At 37.0% G+C, this 26663-nt stretch overlaps 1 protein-coding gene and 1 long non-coding RNA gene across 5 annotated transcripts in view; one reads left to right on the top strand and one right to left on the bottom strand.

The window, feature by feature from the left end:
- LOC137024619 (copine-8) overlaps positions 1–26663 on the bottom strand; it is a 196533-nt gene that overhangs the window by 108246 nt on the left and 61624 nt on the right. For 3 of the 4 annotated variants that reach the window (XM_067392368.1, XM_067392369.1, XM_067392370.1), the window contains 3 exons: positions 24014–24053; positions 18350–18426; positions 90–153 (listed from right to left, as the gene is read on the bottom strand). In XM_067392368.1, coding sequence (XP_067248469.1) covers positions 90–153; positions 18350–18426; positions 24014–24053 — 181 coding nt within the window. Of the gene's footprint in view, positions 1–89; positions 154–8068; positions 9059–18349; positions 18427–24013; positions 24054–26663 lie in introns of those variants that run through there. The other variant, XM_067392371.1, reaches the window with a different exon arrangement.
- LOC137024621 (uncharacterized) lies at positions 16504–17785 on the top strand. The gene is made up of 3 exons (XR_010895725.1): positions 16504–16567; positions 16707–16768; positions 16954–17785. It is a non-coding gene; the product is annotated as an uncharacterized lncRNA (long non-coding RNA).

The raw sequence follows: 26663 nt of genomic DNA, 5'->3' as shown, positions 1-26663 counted from the left end.
TGAGTGATTTTGGCCAAGCTAAGATGATCATAAGCAAGCTTGGGATACAAGATAAGACCTGAATTCAAATGATCAATATTAGCTCTTACCCTGCAGTTGCTAAGCTCCTCGGCCTTCACAATAATTTTCCCACATTTCTTCCCTGGAATGCCCCTGTGTATGACAAAACAAGAGTATTCAGGTCATAAATGTGTTGGACATATTGTATAGAGCTGTCGTAATACATCACAAGGCCAATTTTTCAACAACTTTGAGGTATTATATGTAATACCATGACACCTTGATATATACCATGTAACTGAATCATGTATACTAAGGTATTAAAATAGTACTCCATGGTACATCATGGGGTAACACTTTAGAATACTTATCATTCATTAATGAATAAGTACACAGGAACAAATGAGTAATGAGCAGTATTAACACTCTGTAACTACTATTAACTAACAAGTAACACTGAATAATGAATTAGTAAGTAATAGTGCTCAGTTAAATGGGGTAGTTCACTATTAGCTAATCTGTTTTTTCATTCCTCACAGTGAACTACTAAGAATACTATATACAGGTTTATAATTAACATTAATGATGCATAATATATAATTAATTCTAAAGTAAGGGTCATGGTAACCCATTAGTGATGACTGAAGTATTACCAAATCCTTCAGAAGGAATTACTAATTATTTGGATCAGTATTCTAAAGTGAAAAACATGATAACTCTCTACTGAAGTCATTGTAAACTTAAGGTTTTTGAACATTTTTGTACAGTTTTTTACAGTAATTCCTTCTGATGTATTTGGTAACACTTAAGTAATTACTAGTTGGATACCATGATCTTCACTTTAGAATACTGATCCAAATAATTAATTCCTTCTGAAGGATTTGGTAATACTTGAGTCATTACTAGTGGGTTACCATGACTTTACTTTAGAATTAATTATACATTATGCATCATTCATGTTAATTATGAACCTGTTTATAGTAGTTCTTAGTAGTTCTCTGGGAGGTGTGAAAAAAATAGTAGTTACTGATTAGGTAATAGTGAACTACCACATTCAACTGAGCACTTATACTGAGCACAGATTACTTACTAATTCATTAATCAGAGTTTCTTGTTAGTTAATAGTAGTTATAGTAGATAATAGTAGTCTAAAGTATTACCCATCATGATATTACCTATACTATATACTAAATGGGGGGAAATTACATAGTAATAATAACAATAAGACACCACCATGGCACCAAAACAAAACAAAAACAAAAATCAAAATAAAACATTTTATTAGGTTACAAAGTACCAAGCTTCATATTAATGATCTACTGTGAAAATATGGCAAAGAAAATTCCCAGCAGTGTGCTAGTGTTCGTGTAGATCAGGCTCTCTGATGGATTCTTCTGCTGTTGGTAATATAATGAATTGACTCTTGCACAGACAGCTTGTGGATGAAGTCTTGATTAAGGTTTATGAACGCTCTCTCATGTGTACAGAGTTTAAGTGAGTGTAATTGGACTGGGCCTGTGCCATTGTGCTCTGGGCAGAACTGATCTGTCATAAAGCAAAGTGAGCATTGCCTGAGGACTTTATTAGAACTGGACTTTATCTATGAAATTGTCAAGCCCCAAAATGAAGCCCTATATTATATTATATTAATTATACATGGCATCTTTAACCTACAGCTATCTAGAGTCAACACTTATATACAGGTGCATCTCAATAAATTAGAATATCATGAAAAATATTTTTTTTTCTGTAATTTAGTTCAAAAAGTAAAACTTAAATATATTCTAGATTTTTTAGACAAAGTAAAATATTTCCAGACTTTTTTGTTTTCATTTTGATGATTAAAGCTTGCTGCTCATCAAAAAAAAAAAAAAAAAAAAAAAAATCAGTATCTCAAATTATTAAAGTTCTATTAAATTACCATTCTCAGTGTATAAATACTGGGTTTAGGTCAGTAATCCCAACAGCAGTCATGGGGAAGTCTGCTGACTTGACAGTTGTCCAGAAGACGATCATCAAGACCCTCTACAATGAGGGTAAGCCACAGAGGGTCATTGCTGAAGGAGCTGGCTGTTCGCAGAGTGCTGTGCCAAAGCATATTCATGGAAAGTTGACTGGAAGGAAAAAGTGTGGTAGGAAAAGTTGTACAAGTGAAAAGAATGACCGTAGGCTTGAGAAGATTGTCAGGCGAAGCTGATTCAAGAACTCAGGAGAGCATCAAGAGCCACCGCACACAGACGTCTTCAGGAAATGGACTACAACTGTCACATTCCACGTACCAAACCACTTCTGAACCAAAGAAAACATCAGAAGCATCTTACCTGGGCTAAGGAGAAAAAAAACGTTGCTCAGTGGTCCAAAGTACTCTTTTCAGATAAAAAAAAATGTGCACTTCATTTGGAAATCAAGTTCCCAGAGTCTGGAGGAAGAGTGGAGAGGCACAGAAACCTTGTTGCTTGAAGTCCAATGTGAAGTTTCCACAGTCAGTGATGATTTGGGCTGCCATGTCATCTGCTGGTGTTGGTCAGCTGTGTTTTCTGAAGTCCACAGTCAACGCAGCCATCTACCAGGAAATTATAGAGCACTTCATGCTTCCTTCTGCTGACAAGCTTTATGTAGATGCTGTTTCTTTTTATGAAATCAGCAAAATCAACGACATGTATGCTAGACCCAATGCCGACTACACTCAAAAAAATGATTGTAGCTGCTTGTTCAGTTTATTTAAATAAAATAAGCTGAACCAACACAAATCTTTAGTTTTTTACTTAATTGGCATTCGCACTCAATTGTATTATGTTAAATGAAATTAAATTTGCAAAATGTTAGGTCAACCTAAACCATTTGTGTTGGGACTACATGAATCATTTATGTTGCATTGATTGAACCTGGGCAGTGGATTTCTAGTTCCCAGCATGCTTTGCGTAGGGAAAGATTGGGACAGTAAATGTTGAACTTAAGTGCTGTTTAATGTGTTTTTTAGTAAAGGGAAATACCTTTTAAAGTTTGAAGTTCAGTTATATTTGACATTTAAAAGAGTTTATGTTATGTCGATTTTTTGAGGTTACCATTATGCTGAAGTGTAGACCTTGTGGTTAGGCTCTAGGTGGCTACGTAAAACAAATTTATATTGTTCTCAACGAGCATTAACTGTGCTCAAGCCAGTAATGAGAAGTTCTTTATCTGATCATTACTAGCATGCTATAAATGTTACTTAGCATATGAATAAGTGTTATTTTAGTTTAGTTTTTATAGAAATATAAATAAATTAGTTTGAGGGCCAGCACAAAATTTACACAGTCTACATATGGTCATCAGCTTTTCCCCTCTCAATGGTCATGAAACATGTATGTCTGTGTACAACAGCTACTCAAAACCTTAGCACAAGCGCACATCTTCACCATGATGGTAAAAAAAAAAAAAAAAAAAAAAAAAAAGCACTGGTTGGATCAACAAGAATGAATTATGTTCAGGAAACATACACAGAATACGTCAAATGAAACTGGTGTGATCTCATTCAATTAGGATGAATTTCACTCATTAGTACAATTAACCTAGCTTAAGTTCAAATAAATCAGTTCAACTGTGTGGAAATAGGTGTCATAATTGAATTAAGTTAGACCAACAAGTTATTTTTTTGAGTGTAAACTACTGAAAGAAATGCTTCCAGAGGTCGTAGGTCCACTTCTTGATATAATTAATTCATCCTTAACACTAGGATACGTGCCAAAAACCTTTAAGCAGGCTATTATTAAACCCCTTATTAAAAAACCTCAACTAGATCCGAGAGATTTAGTAAATTACAGGCCAATATCGAATCTACCTTTTCTGTCAAAGATACTAGAAAAGGCAGTTTCAACACAACTGTGCTCCTTTTTAGAAAGAAATGGAATCTGTGAGGATTTCCAGTCAGGATTTAGACCATACCATAGTACTGAGACTGCTCTCGTTAGAGTTACAAACGATCTACTCTTATCATCCGATCGTGGCTGTATTTCTCTATTAGTGTTATTAGATCTCAGTGCTGCTTTTGACACTATTGATACCATTCTTTTAAAAAGACTTGAAAACTATATTGGCATTAGTGGAATTGCTTTGGCATGGTTCAAATCGTACTTATCTGACCGTTATCAGTCTGTAGTAATTAATGAAGATATGTCGTATCGATCACAGGTTCAATATGGAGTGCCACAAGGCTCAGTACTAGGACCGTTGCTTTTCACTCTGTACATGCTGCCCTTAGGAGAGATAATTAGGAAGCATGGTGTTAGTTTTCACTGCTACGCTGACGATACTCAGCTCTATATTTCCTCGCGCCCTGACGAAACCTACAAATTCACAAAACTAACAGAATGCATAGCTGACATTAAAAACTGGATGACAAGAAATTTCTTATTATTAAATTCAGAAAAAACTGATATCCTAATCTTTGGACCAAAAACTTCCTCACGAAAAAACCTTGAATACTCTCTAACACTTGACGGGTGCTCCATTAAACCTTCGTCCTAAGTTAGGAACCTGGGTGTGCTCTTTGATACCAATCTTTCATTTGAAAGTCATGTTTCTAGTATCTGTAAAACTGCCTTCTTCCATCAAAAAAATATATCTAAATTACGACATATGCTCTCAATGACAAATGCGGAACAGTTGGTTCATGCATTCATGACCTCAAGACTAGATTATTGTAACGCTCTACTGGGTGGTTGTTCTGCTCGGCTTTTAAACAGACTACAATTGGTCCAAAATACGGCAGCTAGAGTTCTTACTAGAACCAGAAAGTATGACCATATCAGCCCAGTTCTGTCAACATTACATTGGCTCCCTATTAAACATCGTATAGATTTATAAGTAATCTTGCTAATTACTTATAAAGCTCTAAATGGTTTAGCTCCCCAGTACCTAAGTGAGCTCTTAATGCATTATAGTCCTTCACGTCTATTGCGATCTCAGAATTCAGGCCAGTTGATAATACCCAGAATATCAAAATCAACTGAAGGCGGCAGATCCTTTTCCTATTTAGCACCTAAACTCTGGAACAATCTTCCTAGCATTGTTCGGGAAGCAGACACACTCTGTCAGTTTAAATCTAGACTAAAAACACATCTCTTTGCTCTTGCATACACATAACACATTATCAATGCATTAACATTTTTCAAATCCGTTAAAGGATTGTTACGCTGCAATTATTAGGTCGGCCGGAACCGAGAACATTTCCTATAACACTAGATATACCTGTACATCAGAATAAGAATGGCATCTACACTAATATCTGTCTCTCTGCTTATCCTGAGGTTTGCCGGGTGCTGGATCCAGGCCATATCCAGATCAGATGGAGAACCTATGTCTGGACCTGACTACAACATAACTGGATCTGTAGGCCCATTGTCTCCTGGGCTATGGCTGCATCTATAATTCAGATTTTTAATATCCGTATCCGCTTACATATATTTATATATAATCTATTTTTAATCTCTATAATAAAAATGTATAATTCAGATTTTGATCTCCATATCCATTTACATATATTATATACAGTATATCTTCCAAGGGGTTTTTTCCCTCCTAGGACTTTTTTCCCAGTGCTAGCACGCTGGGTTTTTCTCCTAGAGGGTTTTTTCCACCCCTGGGAGTCAGCCGACATTGGCTTAATGTAGCACCATCTTGTATATGTTACATATTACCACGCTTGTTTGTACAGCTTATTTTTAACCATTTCCCTTTTTTTCTGTGCTTCTAATATGTAAAGCTGCTTTGAAACAATTACCAATTGTAAAAGCGCTATATAAATAAATTTGACTTGACTTGACTTTTACAGCAGGATTTGGCACCTGCCCACACTGCCAAAGGTACCAAAAGTTGGTTCAATGACCATAGTGTTACTGTGCTTGATTGGCCAGCAAACTTGCCTGACCTGAACCCCATAGAAAAAAAAAGCAACCTAGGCTTCCATTAAACCTGAACAGTGCCACAGGCTGATTGCCTCCATGCCACACCACATTGATGCAGTAATTAATGCAAAAGGAGGCCCAACCAAGTAGTGCATAGAAATGAACATACTTTTCAGAAGCCAGACATTTCTGTTTAAAATATCTTTTTTTTTATTGATCTTATAAAGTATTCTAATTTATTAAGATAGAAGTAGTGGGTTTTTGTTAAATGTGAGCCAAAATCATCACAATTAAAAGAACCAAATACTTAAAGTACTTCAGTCTGTGTGCACTGAATTTATTTAATACACAAGTTCCACAATTTGAGTTGAATTACTGAAATAAACAAACTTTTCTACAACATTCTAATTTATTGAGATGCACATGTAATTACTGACTTTCTTATTTAACTTTACTGATTATTTGTCACAGTTAATTTTTTTCTAAGATTTGGATAATATCTAGTATTAGATAAATGGAACCCACAATTTTTAAAAAAAAATTTCAACATTAATGATTCAAATATGTTCTTTTCTGATTAAATCTCTGTGCTGTCAACTTGATTAAATGTCAGAATTAACAGTGCTGGTTAATCAAAATTAACATAAGCAAAGACTTTATAATTATTACAAAAAATGTTAAGAATGTAAATGCTTCCTCAAAAAAGCAGCTTAAAGGGTTAGTTCACCCAAAAATGAAAACTATGTCATTAATGACTCACCCTCATGTCGTTCCAAACCCGTAAGACCTCCGTTCATCTTCGGAACACAGTTTAAGATATTTTAGATTTAGTCCGAGAGCTTTGTGCAGTATACTGTCCATGTCCAGAAACGTAATAAAAACGTCATCAAAGTATTGTTTGTAGTTTTTTACAGTAGTTTTGAAGCATCGAAAATACATTTTGGTCCAAAAATAACAAAAACTACGACTTTATTCAGCATTGTGTTCTCTTCCGGGTCTGTTGTTCATCCGGGTTCACAACTCCTTAGTGAACTGCAGCGCACTGCTGACGTAAGACACTGCTGATGTGTTATCTGGTGCGCCAGAGTTTCGTTTACAGTCTGAGGGAGACGCACGCTGTATTCAAGCTATTTTTTAAAATGGTGCGTAAGTGTGCATGTCGCGGATGTCCTAATCGCCAAAAACAACGACGTAAAAGTGCATTACCAACGCCGACAGATGAGAGGATTCAATGGAATCAATTCAGTGGAATCAATTCAATGGAATCAATTCAATGGAATCAATTCAATGAAATCAATTCAATGAAATCAATTCAATGGAAAGGATCCCGGAAGAGAATACAATGCTGAATAAAGTTGTAGTTTATGTTATTTTTGGACCAAAATGTATTTTCGATGCTTCAAAAACTTCTAACTAACCCACTGATGTCACATGGACTACTTTGATGATGTTTTAATTACGTTTCTGGACATGGGCAGTGTACTGCACATACATTTTCAATGGATGGACAGAAAGCTCTTGGACTAAATCTAAAATATCTTAAACTGTGTTCCGAAGATGAAAGGAGGTCTTACGGGTTTGAAACGACATGAGGGTCATTAATGACATACTTTTCATTTTTGGGTGAACTAACTTAACCATATTCAAATACTAATACTAATAATAATAAATGTTACTAAAGCACCAAATCTAATGAACAAATTGAGTGATAAATCCCTACATTTTTAATTATGAAACAAGCTTTCATATTTGCTTCATAATGCGCTATATCTTCACTTATATCTAACATTTCAACTTTTGAGAGTAAGAGTGGGGATTGGCACAAGATTACTAGATAAAAATGTGTTAATTACTGTAAGTTTGATTAGTTTATTAATTATAGCTCAGTTGCAGAGTAACAAAAAATTTTTGCATGACAAGAAAATTTTAAAGAGGCAATCATGATGCAGCAAATACGAACTCTGCTTTGTATGTCATAAATACAGGTTTTTGCTGTACAGAACTGGAAAACATTACAGTGTGCATAGGCTGGCCCAAATGGAAGACATGAAGTGTGAGAAACCCTGTCATCACCATGACAACCCCAACCTGGGTGAAAGAGGGACCCAGCAGTGATATCTAATAAATATGACTAAGATGTCATCTCATACATATTTCAGGGGAGTAATTTAGATTTTTTTTGTATTTCAAGTGGAACATTATATTGAAATTGGTCATGTTGAACAAAAAGATTTAAAAGCTGAGAGCCTTGTACAATTCTGCGCTGACTATGAATCCAACTAAGGCGTAACTGGAGATTAATGATGCAGTTCAATTATATATTTCTATACTGTACCTTTATAATTTCTAACCATAAGTAAGTTTATTATGCAAGGTACAAAAGGGACCTTTTTGCTTTTTAAAATATATACATAAAAAAATACATTTTAATATACCGGTAATTATAAAAAGTAAAATGAGCATATGGACATACAAAATAAACAAGATAAATCATCTAAATAATTCATTAAAATGCATTTTATTATTATTCATACAGTATAGGTTTTTTTTAACCATCATACTAATACACACATTTACTTTTCAAAGAAAGCAAAATAATTGTCAAGTTACGCAGATGACACATGCCAGAATACATGTATTTCACTTTCCAATTTTCCAATCAAATATCTCAGCCAATCAAAGTAGCTTCAAAACAAACCATTTAAGAAAAGTTTAAATTCAACAAAAAAAATTGTAACATCATGGTGTAAAAAGGTAAAAAAATCGTACCGTGAATCATTATTAATTTTTATTGTTAATTATTATCATTGTTGTGAATTATTAATAATTATTATTTTAACAAACTATAAAGCTAATTGATGTTCAGTGTAAGCCAGAAAACATTTCTAATATTACGTTTTTAAACTTCACCCAAGAGCATCCAGGATGCTGGAAAACAGACTTTCTTGAATCAAACAAATACAGAAATGCTTTCATTCTACCACTTTTTTGTTGTTGTTTTTTTTTTCTTTCTACATTTAGTCCCTCCTGTAAGTCCCAATCAAGATGCATGCATTTGCAATCAGCATCTTGAGTGAGCAAGGTAATTAAGTACTGGCGACACAGCAGTGCAATGGCTGTTTTTTTTTTTCTGTCTGTGCGTGCGTAATTTTCTCCCCTCGGTCGGCAGAGACCTGAATGAAATAACAAGTATCATTAAAATCAAACCGTAAAGTGCTGCTTCTTTTATCTTAGTTTTTTATAGAAATGCATTTAAGAAATGACCCTTACTTCATATTCTCAGAAAGGAATGGATATGATAGTCAAACGGTCATTACTGGCAGTCCTTTAGCTCATCACTCAAACTCTAATTCTTCCCAGAGCTTCTTGGCACAGCGCTGTGTTGTATCAAGGCACATTGTGTCATGTTTTCAGTGACTGTTGTCTGTCCACACTGAAAACATCACAGCCAATACCAACATATTTGATGTTTAGAGCGCAACAGTGACCGCCTACGCCTACTGTCAAAGGACTGAAATAAATCTCTAAAAACAGCAAATATATACAGTATATAACTATAGAATCTGATTGGTCAAGGCACTCAAAACAAAATTATTTAAGCCTAAATTAAAGATTTATATGTTTGAATTGCATATAAAATGCCCATCTATTTGGATTACACAGTTTAATTAATTTTTATTTTATTCAATTTGCATTTATTCAAATGGCTTAGAATGAGTTTCAAAAACTGTTGTGAAAACAAATAAATTTATTCAGTTTTAAAGTATGAATATTAGGAGTGGGGGAAACGATTCACATATGAATTGCGATTCTATTTTCTACTGTTTCGAATCGATTTACAAATTTCAAAAATGAAATTTCTAAATGTTTGTTAATAACATGATGTTGTCGGAACAAATGCAGCGGCAGTCAACAGCAAGAGCAGAAGCAGTGCAGCACCTGGACAGTTTAAAGAGCGCAAAGGCTTGCAATGGGTGAAGCATTATGAATGAAGATTACTTGACACCTGCAGTTTCTATATCAATATCTTAATGAATAGAAAATAGCCTTAAATAATAAAATAATAATAATAATAATAATAAAAAATAATAATAATAACAATACGCCGGCTTGTGTTTCTTTTGTTATAGCCACCGCCCTCCAAGGGAAGCGTGGCTACTTAGTATGCAACGCTCTGGCCGGCTCTAGCTGATATCAAAATTTAATGAAGATGGACGCCGCAAAGAATATTGCAGATGAGCTGAACCGTGGCCGTTACACTGAAAATGTTTTGAAGTACAACATACGGCTGGATTCTTTAGCTGCGGAAAAAGAGTGGCAGGACATGCGAATTATTGGACATTTAGAGGCAAACAGATGCATAGTGCAAACTTCGGAGATGGTTACATCCACAAAGAAGATCCCGACAAAGAGAAAGTGTGCCCAAACAACTTATTTCATTGGAGGCAACAAGATCTTTTCTGTTTCTTATGGGGTGAGTTTCCATAAACATCAAAGTTTGTCGTTTTGTGTTCATTCTAAGAACACGTAGGCTACACGTTATCTCATGTGTCTATTGTTATTAGCTAGCTCAGGACTGTCATTTTAATTGTAATCGTTAGCATGGTATGACTTGCCAAAAACCCCCATTACTATAATGGGCTTTTAGATGGTAATGTTAGCATGTTAATTTGAATAACGCTTCAACTGCTTGAATTGACTGGTGTGAATGACTTAGCTCATGTAAACCTTACTATTCTTGAATCGAATGTGACGCTAATAATTTTAGCCAGTTACTACTTCTTAACAAGGATTTACTAATTTAATAGTAAATTTATCAGATTCCTACATAAGTAAAAGTATAAAGTATCCGTAGCTGTAAAATGTGCGTTATAAGTCAAAAGTAAAAGTATTGAAGAGTTTAATGTACAGGATTTTTTTAATCCTTTGACTCAAACCAGGTCTAACCACTAACTGAAGTCTAAATCAGGACTATATGTGGCGACCAGGGCGGGCGAGAGCCGTGAGGGAACGGCGCGAGGCCGGTGGCGCGAGTGATAATGAGCGTCACCTGGGAGGCGCACCGGCCTTGAGTCCCTCACGGAGGAGCTCCGGGAGCATAAAAGGAGGAGCGACTACCGTGGAGGACGAGAGAGGACCAGGCCTGGACTTTATTTTATGTTTTATTATGTTTGTGTGGCCGGCAGACGTCCGTGAGGGTCTGCCGGCATTACTTTCGTTCTGTTCTTTGTTTATTTTACATTAAAGTTTTGTGGAATGTTCGCCGGTTCCCGCCTCCTTCTTCCCATATTTACGAACTGTGTTACATTGGTGCCGAAACCCGGGAGGAATGAGGAACATGCTGTCGGAGAGCCCTCGCTGCTGAGGGGGATCGCGGTGCTGCGGAGTTCGGGCAGCGCGGGAGTGAAGACCGCGAGAGTCTGCCCGAGGCGGTGGTACTGGAGCCTTGTGAAAGGTGGGACGGAGAGCTCGAGGCCGTGCCCCTGGGACGAGGTGGGGTGGCTGCCGTCCAAGAGGGAGCGGAGAAGTCGCCGCCGTTCGCCGTGGGCCGGAGCCTGCTGCCGTCCGCCATAAAGGGGAGGAGCAGGGAACGGGGGACTCGCAGCCGGCTACCCTCAGTCGGAGGAGCCATCGCCGGCCGCCAGGAGGCGGTCGAGGATCGGGCCGTCCACCGAGCATCCAGTGCCACCGCATGGCACCGCGAAGAAGAGCCTCTCGGCAGGCTGAGGACCAAGCGGCAGTGTGTCGGGGAACCGGACCAAGAATTTTTTTATTTTTATTTTTTCCTCTCTCCCCTCTCTCGTCCTGTCGCTCCCCTTGCTTCCGTCTCCTTTCTCTCGTCTCGTCTGTCCTTACCCCCAGGTGCTGCGGCCGCCGAGACAGGCCCCGGGGGGGAGTAGAGCGCAGTCTCGGGAGTACTCCCCGGCCTGCGAGGGGCGATGGGGGTATGTGGCGACCAGGGCGGGCGAGAGCCGTGAGGGAACGGCGCGAGGCCGGTGGCGCGAGTGATAATGAGCGTCACCTGGGAGGCGCACCGGCCTTGAGTCCCTCACGGAGGAGCTCCGGGAGCATAAAAGGAGGAGCGACTACCGTGGAGGACGAGAGAGGACCAGGCCTGGACTTTATTTTATGTTTTATTATGTTTGTGTGGCCGGCAGACGTCCGTGAGGGTCTGCCGGCATTACTTTCGTTCTGTTCTTTGTTTATTTTACATTAAAGTTTTGTGGAATGTTCGCCGGTTCCCGCCTCCTTCTTCCCATATTTACGAACTGTGTTACACTATACGGTTATCAAAGAATGCTGTTCAAAAAGTTCTAATGTCAAAAAAGATAAATTACTGACATTTACAATGCAAATTATCCTTTATTATTAATAGTATGCGGTCCGATTTTTCCCGTTGCGTCTGTCGTTGCTATGCAACCATGCAGCTTTACAGGGGGTATGGCTTATCTAAATGAGATGTAAATGAGCCCTATTGTCACTCCCAGCAGGTGAGAACAGGCGAGAACTGCAAAATCTTTAGGTCATTTTCTGCCCTTTGAGCTTTTTTGAGTGCCTACCTTCAAATGGCCACAACTTCTCCAAATCATTGGAAAGCTTGGAGACTACACTTTCAGAATCTGTGAATAACCGACTTGTGTCCCTACTTTCCATGACTGGTCATATATATAACTATTAAAAATAAGGCACATAAAATTATTAATAACTCGTATCACTTAAATCACAACATTTGTCAGGTTGCATCGTCAGACATGAATGTATTGCTCTCAGCAAACACTTGCCTCTCACACATGCATGTACTGAACATAAGTGCACTCATTTAGATTGACGTACAGACTAACTCAGAAGTCTTTCAACAGACTATTCAAATACACATTAGAAACAGAATAGTGCATCTCACACAACACAACAGCTCTCGAAATAGCAACATTTTTTTCTTTTCATGCAGCGTCTTCCAAATGCGATTGGTGGGGTGATTGAACTGTGTAATTAGCTGTAATTAACAGTCATTAGGGTTGTTAAAGGTCCCCCCGTTAGGCCTCAGGCGCAGGTGTGGGATTTCGCCATGTTTTAATGGCTCCAAAACAGCTTTTGTAACCCTTGTCATTATAGTACAGCTACATCAAAATATAATTCAAGTTTGCTGAGGTATGTATTACTATTGCTCATTTAGGGTTCTTATTTGAACAAACACCAAATATTAGAGGTGTGGTCACATTAGCTAAATTCAGCGAAATTTCACAGGTAAGAAACACATTGCAATGGCATTCAACTTGAAGTGTGCTAATGGCATCATTATTGTGTGCTTTTAAATTAATCATTATGAGTAATGGCCCAGCTAGCAATTTCCCTTTTACTGATATTTTACAGACACCCCCAGTATACCAGTAGCTCACTTATACAGAGAATATCAGTGAGACAATGGGAACAGATATAGGTACTTTGAATGTAGAAAATACTGGATTCAAACCCGGGTCACCGGCACACAAGAACACTTGTGTTACCAGTTGCGCCGCCACGCAGTTATACATAACGCAAAACTGGGGTTACTTTGTGTTTTTTTTTTTATACTGTTACGAGTAATACTATAAGCAAAAAGATTTTTCCATCAATGACAGCACTTTATATGTATTTAAAGACTGCAAATCGCAGAGAAAAGTCTCAATAAAGGCACAGTAAGCAGTGCATAAAAATAAATGTAAAATGGCATGTACTGTACAGAACATGAAAGTGTGTTAAACTTTAAGCTGTTAAAAAAATAAAGCCAGCATATACAACATTAAATATCGTCTTTGTTTCCCTTTTACGTGACATGATCTTTCATTAATGCTGCAGGAAGCAGTTGCATAAACTGGCATAACATTAGTTTTATTCTTGTGCACTAAAACACAGACAGTTCCGTTTGTTGCTGGAAGAATGTGAACGTGCAGAACTGCTTGTGTTTCAGTGCATGCGGATGGAATAAAACCATCTGTAACATTCTTCTGCCCATTGTCTCTGCACGCTTCACCTATCAATGTACTGCTCCTGATGTAAAACGCAATGAAATGATTTGCCGCTTTGACATCTAGCATTACGTTGTTACATTTCATGCAGTTAACGTTTATGAATTTATTTGACAGTTTATATTGTGTAACTTTTGATGACCGATCAGGATAATTTTAATAATTAAAAAAAAAAAATTATAATATTTTGACAGCCCAAAGAGCTGCAGTCCACATTTCAAAGTGCATTAAAGTAGGCTAACATTAATGGGAAAAGTGTATTAGTACATTATGTGCATTGGAGTGTAGGCTATTTAGAATACACTAGTCTCAGTCTCAGACGTCACACCCACGTATCGTTGTCTGAACGTCTGATGCATATGGCTCACTTAACTGGAAATACTTAGGATTTTCTAAGTCGTCATCTGGTTTGTTGAATTCTAAAAGATGTCCGGGAGACGCGTGTCGTGTTCTTTAACGGTCCGTCTATAAACAAATGCAGTGATGCAAAACCCCCGTCACGTCAGAAAGCCGTAATGTTTACAACTGTGACAACGAGCGTTTTCCAGGATCAACTAAACCCTGGACTTTCAAAAGTATGTAAAGTTGCAGTCTCCATTGTTGCAGTAAACTTGCACAATGTTCTTGAATGAATAATTTATTAGATACACGCCGGTCTGTTATAGGCTCTATCTGTTAGAAGTGTAATTTTTATATAAAAAATATTTAGTAAAAATATGTAACAAACTTTTGTGCTGTAGGCAAAAGTTGTGTTTGGAAATTCTGCCCTTACAGCACCTGTTAGCAGAAACAAACTAGATGTTTCAATTCATACCTCACATTTTCTTTGGTTTGCACAAAAAGTGTAATCTAAAAAATTACATGGCATCATCTTAAAATAATTTCATCATTCTCAGATTTGAAATATAAGATGAGACTCGTGTCCTTAGCTGCAATGAGTTTTTTAGACTCTAAAGGTTTCCTTCTGAGAAATGTGGCAAATCAGCAACACATTCCCAATAGTGTGCATTCTAGCGAGTTTGGTTGTTTAACAAAAGTCCAGCAAAACAGATTGTTGATTAATTCAATTTCACAGCGTGTGAAAGTAAGGTGAGGATAGACTGACTTATCAAATATACAAAAAAAAAAATATATACAAAAACCACCCCCTTCACTGAACAAACATACTGTAGCCTACAGCCTATGTTAAAATCATATTATTATAAAACTTCAGACACTTTTAAGGGGCGATGGAACAAACAAATATCTATACACAGAATGTCTCTTATGTCTCAATATTGTCTCTTGTGCCATAGTCTTAGGTGAGAACTCATACAGTGGCCTTGTTTAATGATATGACAACATACAATCAATCACCACAGATAAACATTAATATGGCCTCAAGCAGCAACCTCCCACAGTTTCTCTTGAAGCCAATATGGAAGTGACTTAAACTGCGATTCATTGACTGGCCGCTAGGGTCAGGCTCCAAAAGAGAGCAGAATCTCATTTGAGTCCCATGTAAAAATGGCCAACTTTACAGCAGAAAAAACATGTTTACAGCCTGGGTCAAATTGTGGTTTTGGTCTATAGGGCTAATTTTGCCCTTCATGACAAATCTGAGGGGGGTGATTTTTTTTTTTTATAACTCATCCGTTTTAAATTATATTAAGCCTTAAAGTTCTGCATAATTAAGGGCGTGGCCACTTGAGTGACAGGTCTGTGTCTGTGAGTGTCATTTTACCTCAGCAGCTAATTTCAGCCGCTGAATTTGGCATCTCTGCCATGTTTGTGCTTTTTTCTGGATTATTTTATACAATTATAAAATAATAATGTATACAATTATAAAATAATTGCATTCCTGCATTTTTGTTCCTGAGATTTACTACAATGGATATAAAACTCCGACAGCACTGCTTGGATAATAATATAATTTATTTAGTATAATTTTTCAAAATGCAGCAGTTTTAGTTATGAAAAATTATACTTTGGATACAAGCTCATTTGTTTGTGAGATATATACGATCATATACGGTTTTACAACATAAACGCTGCTCACGTTGCATAATTTATAGAAGATTTATTTTTTGTATTTCAGTGGACACTCATGGACATGTTACCCAAATGCCACGGATTGGATTCATCTCACGATCACTATTTCATTATAAAAGGTATGAAGTCCCGTTTGATTTTTCATGTTGTTATTTGCACATACCTGACACAAATTACAATAACTGGTGCTGGAGCATCTATATTGTAAAAAACACTGTATATTGACAGTAAACATTTAGAACTTTCAAATGATATAAGTTATCTTTATGAATATTTTAGATAGTATCTAAGATAGATAGATTGCTCTTTTGCCTGTTGTTAACATGCGTGGTTTCAGCACCTCAGTTCAAACCACTTCCTGCCTCTTTGCCTATTTTCAGTTATCTGGAAGTGACGTGTGGTGATGCGCAGCTAAGATGGCAGTGGCCTCATTTTCGCTTTAAAGATGCTCTTTAGAAATCTACGGGTGATGTCACAGACACTACGTCCATATTTTTTTTTTTTTTTAAAGTCTATATATGGCCTTCATACATCTACAGGATCATAAGATGAGTTGCCTCCATGGCTGAGGCTAGTTCTTGGGCTGAGTGAGCATGGACATGTCATTGGGGCTATGAAGTGGGCATCCTCGTGCATTTGTAAAAGGTATACTACTTTACAATTTTAATATGTAGTGTACTAAGTTTGTGCCTGATGGAAGTATGAAATAACATTTACAGTGCATTTTCAGTTAGTACATAGACATATGTATTTTAGTATACTTATGAAATAAATGTTTCACTAGGGATGGGTGAGATATCTGAGAAGAAGACTAAAGTAACGGTTTACAAAATGTTCTCTAATTGGGTAGGTTTTTGTTTTCTTGTCATTTTCTTTCCCTTTTAGTCTCTCTGATTTCTTCACCTGTCTGGTTTCAACAGGTGGACATTTGTGTTTTATTAGTTGCAAATACAACCAATGCTACAAGTACTACAAACAGCAGGGATGTACAAACCTCAAATCACCTTGTTCTTCATTTTCTTGATCAACAGCAGTGGTCTGTCTTTAGCTGGATGTAATGAGCATGCTGGCATGAGGCTTTGCTTAGCTAATGGAGCAACAGTGCAGGGACCCCCAGACGCACCGAGACACTGAACTCCCACTGACAATCTAATGAGCCTGCTTTGATAATCGAGCCACAGAGGAAATGTATGTGAGGCAGGCCTTTACCTCTCTGAGAGCTGAGGTACAATAATGTAGACTCAGATCAGAACCTAAATGGACTTTCAGTCAGGAAGAAAAATGACTGACCTGAGCTGACTGATCTCAGCTCAGGTGCTGAATGACAATACAACCTCGATGGTAAGGATACAGGAAGCTCAAAGATTTGTTTGTGCAGATGAGGTGGACTAAAGACTTTAATGAGCAATGTCAGACTAAAGAGCAGCAATAGCAAACAGCAGCTCATTAGTTGATATGAACTTTATACCCTCAACTAAACACAAAAAAATTTGTACAATGTCGCAGTTTGCTTAGAATCCCCTGATGATTTCCCAGCATTTCTTTCATCATATACATTCTGCATAGGAACATTTGTACTGTATTTGTATGTAATCACTACACTGTCATTTTTGGAGCCATGCATTTTAAGCTTAAACAACACATTTAATGAGCAAAGAAAGAAAACTGGCCAAGAAACATTTAAAAGATAAATCTTTCAACAGTTCTTCAACAATAGATTTGAAAATGCTCCATGACACCAGATTTGGCAACTTATAATAAAAGGAAGTTCGAAACTTAAAGGCTTGTTTCGATAATTCAGTTTCTGTCCACATACTGTAATTCACATCCCTTCATACAGGGGGTGCAAAGTTTAATATTAATGGTCAGTTTATATAATAATTATATGAATATATTATATGAATTATACAATTATAAAATATAATAAATAATAATTAGCAGCAAAACAGGCAATTTTGTCTCTAAAATATGTATCAGTATAAACTGCTTTAATTTGGAGTGAGAGTTACAGGGGGAGTGGCTTTATTGCATCAGATATATGTCTGACTTTGCTCACAGCTGATTGGTCCTGTTTGACTTTGCAGTCTCTTACCCAGAATAAAACAAGCTACGGAGCAGGTTAGCCGTGTAGAGTAAGTTACTAAGGCAAGAAACACCGCTAAAAACGCATTCACCTTAAGATTAGTTTGAGTGAACCAGAGTTTGCTCAACTAATCTCAAACTTACCTGGAAGCAACTGAAATCGGCTTCAAGCCAGAAGATAATGTTTGACTATCATGTAAAATGAAGTTACCCCACTTATTAAAATGCCTCATAATTCAGTCAAATGAGCAGACCATTTATATGATTGTTAGGCGATACATGAGGATGGGATTCTATCAAAGAATGCAAAGATGGAGGAAACAAACCAAAAAGAATGGTTCTTACCCAAGATTTTTCTCCATACGACTACCCTGGGAACCCACCACCTCTCCCAATGAACAGAAGGCCTGGCCAAGGAAATCCTGCAAAGAGAGAAAATAAAAGTGATTTGGTGGCATTTTTTAACAGCAATATGAAAGATCAGCATTTCATGTTGTCTATTTATAGTATTATGAGGTTTCTTCGGCTTTATCTGTAATCACTGGGCCAGAGCAAAGATAAGATTTATTAGTTTGATCATTCTGAACATAACTATATAGTAAACTATTTCCACATACACACTGTGAGGTTTCAGGAGTGACAACCACATTTACGAAGTAAATCCCCTAAATTATCATTCTGTATTTACAGGACACGACACACTCCAGAAAATTTGAAGATTGACACTGGCATCCACAGCAGCGTTCTGACGTCTTGCATGATTGGCATCCACTATTTCTCACCAAATTAATATTACAGCGAACAAAGACTTATGTTCTACAGTTTAACTAAGCCACTATTGACAGAGGTGTTGTTGAGGTGAGTGCTGCTTCACAGAGCGCGCTCTTGCCATATTGCCATGTCCACTTATTATAAGTGTTTTTGGGCTTGATTTGGCTTGGCTCATAAAGCATTCAACTTTATGGGGTTATTAAAGTCGGAAGATGTAGGTTGCAATATTTTGGTCTTATTTGAAATATAAGGCATTTGGATTTTTTTAGGTTTATTATGGGTTTGTTCTTGTTTTTTTTTTGTTGTTTTTTTTTGCAAGCTTTGGCAACACAAATGAGTCAAGGCTAGCTTTTTTCCATATTATTTCTTACACTGCACATATGGAAGATAGACATATCCCATACACACTACATAGAATTTTTGGAAATGCCATCGTCATTAACTGCATTTTCATTTGGTTGTAGAATGCAGTTGTCACTCCCGTAAATGACTAAACTATGTTTGTACAGTACAGGATTAAGCACTGACAACCAAATTTAACTGCAGTGTGTACATGGCCGATATTATTACTATATATAAAATTGTGTACACCAAAACACCACAGCCCTGTGTGCTTGTTGAGCATTTAATTTCAAAATCATAAGCATTTAAGGAGAGTTGGCCCTCCCTTACAGCTTTCTCCCTTCTGGGAAGGCTTTCCACTAAATGTTGGGACGTGACTGTGGGTATTTTCTCCCATTCAAACACAAAAGCGCTTTAGTTAGATGATGGAGTCTGGCTCTCATCCCTGGTTGTGTGGAGTTACATTTTTGGATTGGCATAGGCCAGTTTAGTTTACAGTAGACTCTTTTTTTAATATACCTAACTTTGCCCAGAAGGACACTGCCATGCTGGAGCAAAAAAAATCTCTCTCCTAGACAGCTGCCACATGCAAATAATTCTCAAGAAGTTTACTGTATGGTGTAGAAAGATTTATCTTAAATAGAGGGGGCTTTCCTAAACCACAGTTGAAAAGTATACTGGATACTCTTTTTAACATAATGAAAGGGAATGACGACTAGGGCTGTCAAAAAAAGACTATGAAAGCCAATAATATAATCAAAACAACTATTTCAAGGACTGAAACTGTTCACACATCATGTTGAAATGTTGTCACTGATAAATGATCTGAAGTGAAGCACAATATATGGCTTAAAAAAATTAGAATTCAAATGATTTTCTTGGCAGAGCTGTGAAGTTTCTGCCCCACTGACCTTCACAAACAGCAGCTTACTAAAGGGTAGGTGATACTCTTTGTACATATGCTGTCCGAATGCTGAACATGACAGATGTATTTTTATTAAATATTAAATATTAAAACTATATTTAATAAAAATGTGCATCAGTGGAAAGTGCAGTGATGGAGGGAGAATGATAAAAATCCAGGAGAAAACTAAAATAAGACATCAAGATAATATGAATAAGGCCAATTGCTCCAAGTGTGTTTGTATTTATATTTGAAGACATAATTTCAGTGTAATACTATTGGCCAACAGATAGGGGACCTTTTTTTCAGAAAACAGCAAGAGAAACATAGAACAACTGAGGGACATACTGTACAGTTCTACACATGCATATGCATTTTAAATTAAATTATGTTCAATTTTACACATCAAATATCCTGTGTTAAACTGAAAAGTTGTGTATATCAAGAAGAGAGCGGGGCCTATCACTCAACCCAGAGGTACCCCAGAGATTATTTCATGTAATTCTAAGTCTCTGAAGCAGCTGCCCATGACTCAATCTAGAGAAGTGCACCACTTTAATGACAACAGGTTTAGCAAGATGATTTACTTAAAAAATTAGACAAAATTAACTGATCATTGGTTAATCCTAATCTCAATGGTGTGAACATGTACTGAACATCTACTTGCAGCTACTGTATGCTTTGCAGTATATTTTGACTGTCACTAATTTAGACACTAGTCTTTTCTCTCTGAGTTCATCCTCTATTTATGAAATGCTACATTTTTACTGACACAGATATTCCCATGAGTCCTACCACTTATCTAATTACTGCTGGCTACTCAACTTGCAATTTGTATTCATGAAGATGAATACAAATAATCTATATTTATTGTCTATAAACTTTATAAAGACGACCTCCTCTTCCTCTTTGCCTCTCCATCCATCTCTCACGGTTTCTTTCCCTGTATGTGTGGTTTTCTCCCTGCTACCGCTTCTCTTAATTTTCACCTGACGACAAAGCGTATGTCGCTCTTCGCATGTCAACACATCCTGTAATGGTTTTATGCAGTACCAATTTCCCTTTGGGAGTGGACAAGCTGTGTTTGTATTTATAAGTCAGGGTGGAAGAGGGTGATATTGATTTCTGGGTGGCTGAGGAAGGGAGTAAAGCACCAGGATGTCTGATTTGGGAGATAATTTGGAGGTGGTAATTTTCAGGGATGAAACCTGTTTGTACACTGGAGTCACTGAGGGTGTTTTCAATTACTTTTGTGCATGATGTGTGGAGAGATCAGTTTATCTGTCTCTTTACAGCCAGTGTGTCCACATGATCACGGCAGGAAACAATAGCAGAACAGATGCTTGGGAGCTCTCCCTAGGATACAGCAGGTTTCCAGAGAAATGTGCGGCTGGTTTAGATCAGTGGTGTTGTTGAGCGGCTGGATTGGTAAATGTTGTGATGCGTTTCATTAAGCAGTTCAACTTTGCCTCACTGATGGACAACCACAGTCTCCTGCACTACAAATGCTGAATTAACCAGCAATAAATGACCCCATACTATTGTTAGTTTGCCTTGCAAATGCCATAGAATTAAAAGTAAAGGTTCCAGTTAGAACCAAAATAGTTTTGCAGCCTGATGTCATAGGTGAACCTTTGAAAATTTAATTCTTTAGATTTGTAGAAAGCTACCAATATAATGGCACTTAAATAAGTTTACCTTACCATAGCTGGATAGACACATGTATGGATTGACTGATTGATTGATCACCAAATGATGCTTGAAAAGTGGATAGAGGGATGGATGGATGGATGGAAGGATGCACTGACTAAATGAGAAATTGACATTTCATAGGCGGGAGTATTAGCTGATTGATTGATTTATTGATTGATGCCAGATGGAAGGTAGGATGTTGGGAGTTTTTGGGTTGACTAATTGGATGATTGATTGAAGCACAAAAGAAATAAAGGCATAGAATGATTATGGCCACATCCCATGACGAGCACAGATGGGACCACAGCAGTGAATTTGCATCTTGTACTCTAAACTTCTTCACGTAATAACCTAGAATACTGTCTAACACTTGATGGCTGCTCTGTTAAGTCTTCGTCGTCAGCTAGGAACCTGGGTGTGCTCTTTGATACCAATCTTTCATTTGAAGGCCATGTTACTAGCATCTGTAAAACCGCTTTCTTCCATCTTAAAAATATATCTAAACTACGACATATGCTCTCAATGAAGAATGCAGAACAGTTAGTTCATGCGTTCATGACCTCAAGGTTAGATTACTGTAACGCTCTACTGGGTGGTTGTTCCTCCCGCTTGATAAATAAACTACAGCTCGTACAAAATGCAGCAGCTAGAGTCCTTACTAGAACTAGGAAGTATGAGCATATTAGCCCAGTTCTGTCGTCACTGCATTGGCTTCTTGTTAAACATCGTATAGATTTTAATATCTTGTTAATTACTTACAAAGCACTAAATGGTTTAGCCCCCCAGTACCTAAGCGAGCTCTTAATGCATTATAGTCCTTCACGTTTATTGTGATCTCAGAATTCAGGCCAGCTGATAATACCTAGAATATCGAAATCAACCGCAGGTGGTAGATCCTTCTCCTATTTGGCACCTAAACTGTGGAACAACCTTCCTAGCATTGTTCGGGATGCAGACACACTCTGTCAGTTTAAATCTAGACTAAAAACGCATCTCTTTAACCTGGCATACACATAACACATTATATATTTATATTTTCATTTATTATTATTATTAGGCTGCATAAATTAGTTCAGCCGGAACCGGGAACACTTCCTATAACACCAGATGTACTTGTTACATCAGAAAAACAATGGCATCTACGCTAATATTAGTCTTTCTGTTTATCCCGAGGTTTACCGTAGTCAACCGGATTCGGGGCCGTTTCCAGATGAGACTGAGGACCGGTGCCTTGACACGACCACAACGCAGCCCTGTATCAGCAGAGATCGAGTCGAATAGATCATCCATTGTGAAGACATCATCAACACGAAAGCCAGTGCCACAGTTTCCTCAAAATTATAATCACGATTATTAATCATGTTTATGCTATCAAAAGAGTAATGTAACTATGGCTATCTTGCAAGTTCTTTACCAACCTACACTTCACCCAAAAGGCCTGTAGGTGGCACAAAGACTTAAATTTAACCAACTATGATAACTTCGTTAGATGGTAAATTTGTAATATGTATTCACATTAGATTTTTAAAAACAACACAATTCGTTTGCAATAAGACAAACCAGATTCAAATTTCCCGGCAAATTCGTAAAGCAAAGAAAAATCATTTCTAGCTGATCAACATTATGAAAACTGGTAAAACCTTTAAGAACTTCAAAAGAAAAAACAGCGAAATTCCTAATATTACTTCCAATATTTCCAAATTATGTTCATTTTCATAGAGCGGGCCAATATCATGACGATTATTTAAACTCAATCGAGAGAAGCAGATATCGTTATCGTGATACAATACGATTAATCATGCAGCCCTAATTGAATTTAATTTGACTTGACATTTGATATTCAACAGTATCCTTGAGATTTATTCAACAGTGCTTTTGATCTGCCTGCACTGACACTATTCTTTAAAAGGAAAAATTATATACCAATTATCAATGTAAAGCTGCTTTGACACAATCTGCATTGTAAAAAGCGCTATATAAATAAAGGTGACTTGACTTGACTTGACTTAAACCATCATCACTGTGTGAGATGACACCTCAGGGACCCGCTTGAGCAACAAAACACAGCTTCAATCATGCCATTCTCTTTGTGAGAGCTTTTCTAATCACATATCTCTATTAACCCACATTTGCCTCTTTTTTCTCATATAAATAGACCTGCTGATTACAACACTATAAGACTGTTTTCCTATGGGAGTGTGTATGATGGCATACTAAACTTCACAATGGCCATGAGGAGATCCGCACAGTAAGTGTGTATAGAGTCTGAGAGGAAACATGGAGCAGTTTCTGAGACTTACATGTTTTGAGAGGTTAGAGCTCTTGGAGTCGACATCATACCTGAAAAACAAAAAAGGAGGACATATTGAGAAAGGACACACAACCAGAATAACTAGTTTTTATTTGCATAGTCATTAATTCTGTATTTGTTGTTTTGTCATATCAAATTACCAATGGACCCAGACTGCACTGATACATTTGTTTTAGTTGTAGTTCTTTGAACCAGCTCATTCCACACATTCAAGCATATAACCAAAATAATCATTTGACTTTGCCCACCATATTGGATACATTTTTGCACTGAACTAACCACAATGTATTCTGGGACTGCTGGGACTCACACTTCAATAAAAACTCTCACTATCTGGCCACTTTTACACACGCAATGCGAGAGTGGATGTCTGTTTATCACAGCTGACGCACAACAAAATGTTTCATGAAAAATACAGCGCAGATGATGAACAAACGACAAGGAAGCAAAAAAAAAGAACATACAGTACACAAAAGTTAATACAAACAAGAGTTTGTATTCCCCCTAATGCTGATTGGTTACACGTTTGTTGTTGGTATCGGCCCAACTCGAGTCCACCTTTAATAAGGCATTCTGAATCAAAACGATGGGTTGTTATAAGAAAATTATCCACATTTAAATCTTTATAAACTCAAATAAGTAGCTTCCAGCAGACATAAATTGACTTAAACCAAAAGAGTAACCTCTGACCTGACGCATGACACACTGACAAACGAAGAAGCGCAGAGGATAGAGCAAAACATAACACAGGTCACATATTAGAAGTCTAAACTAGAATTTTTAAAGAGAAATGTCGGAAGATTTCGATATAAGAGAGGAGGAGCTTGAGTTTGTTACCCAGCCCTATTTGTTTGAACCGCAAGCAGCATCTAAGCTTATGCTACTCCTACATCCTACATCATACATCACGTCAGATGTTACTCTTTTGGTGTAAGTCAACTTGTGCAGGCCATCTGCTGGAAGCTAGTTAGTTTAGGTTATAAGTTTTAAGTATGGATATTTTTCTTACAAACCCATCACCCATCAGAAGGCCTTTATTAACCCCTGTAATGGATCGTATGGATTACTTTTATGATGGATGGATGCACTTTTTTGGAAAGTGCTATCAGGAGTGTTATTCACTACCATTATAAAGCTTGGAGGAGCAAGGATATGTTTTAATATAACTCCGATTGTGTTTGTCTGAAAGAAGATAGTCATATACACCTAGAAAGGCTTGAGGGTGAGTCTCATGGGATACTTTTCATTTACAACAAATTTCAAAACCATTCTTCTTATTCTCCTTCATTTAACTTGCACTGGCATATACTATATGTGTCTGAGTGTTTTAAATGTATGAACATGTGAATGTGTTACATACTTTAAGTCCCAAAAGGGACTGATGTTCTATTCAGCTATACGTCTTCAAAAAACAAAATAATGCATAACTCCAGTGAAATAAGGCCAAAACCATACACTGACACTGGTTCATAAGACTTTAGGGTATTGGACACACTAGAGTTTTTTTTTCAAAACTTTACACACAAATCCAAGAATTGCACACACAAAATGCAAAATGCTTCACATCTCTAACAATATTTTTTTTTTTTTTACTGTAAGCACTTTGTGGTTGCCAAGAATACAGTATTACACAGTAGAAAAACATCACCACTGAAAATGGGCCATTCTCACCTGAGAAGACAAAAGAATTGGATAGTAATGAGCTGAAATGACTTGCATATTAATGAGGCATTTCAGTCAGGTGGGCTGTGAAAAAAACCTTCTGTGATGTCTCAAGCTCATTATGATATATGAAACATACAGAAAAATATTATTACAATATAAAGTAATGGTTTTATATTATACTTTAAAATATAATGTATTTCTGTGATGCAAAGAGTCTGAATATAGGCTTTTAGTTTAAAAGCATGCACATTTGGAGAAATATTGGATTCTCATATGCTTATGTCAATTTTCTATACAGAGGAGTTATTTTTATTTAATATTCACTGTCATTACTATGAGCGCTGGTGTTTTCAATTCATCCTTGAAGTCGGAGGGCGCTCTGTGCATTTTAGTCCACAAATTCATCTAAAAGAAGAAGAGGCTATTCCATGAATGGAGTTTCCAATACATACAGCAGCAGGAGGGCGCTAAAGAAACAAAAACTCATCTAAACTTCATCTGTAGAAGACAAGTAAACAGGAAGTAACTGCATGTCTTCTAGAGATCGCTAACCATGACTTTTACATCCAGATAAACACTTTTCAAGACAATAAATACACGATTGAGATAATAAATGCATGTATTGACTGAATTAGCGTCTGAATAGCGCTGGCTCCGTGGGCGTGGCCGCATTAGCAGATAATGAGCTGAATCACGGATTTCTGACATGGCTCTCTTTTCATACAGATTACATTAACAAAGAAGGTTTGTTTTCGATTTGACTTACATGATTTAAAACCTGACATCTTAACGTTTTTTTAGACATAAGTGTAATTTTTTTGTCATTAGTATTCACTAAGTTACAGTTCATTTTCTGAGAACTATCAGATTGGAGTTCGTTCAGAGGGAGAGGAGAAATCACGCATCATGTTAGTTTTCTTTATTTTACAAAAAGCACAAAATTCTGTTTTTACTCTGAGTGTACACAAATGAAA

The sequence above is a fragment of the Chanodichthys erythropterus genome, chromosome 8 (genome assembly GCF_024489055.1).
Source record: "Chanodichthys erythropterus isolate Z2021 chromosome 8, ASM2448905v1, whole genome shotgun sequence".
NCBI classification, from domain to species: domain Eukaryota; kingdom Metazoa; phylum Chordata; class Actinopteri; order Cypriniformes; family Xenocyprididae; genus Chanodichthys; species Chanodichthys erythropterus.
This window is presented reverse-complemented; position numbering and strand designations above follow the sequence as displayed.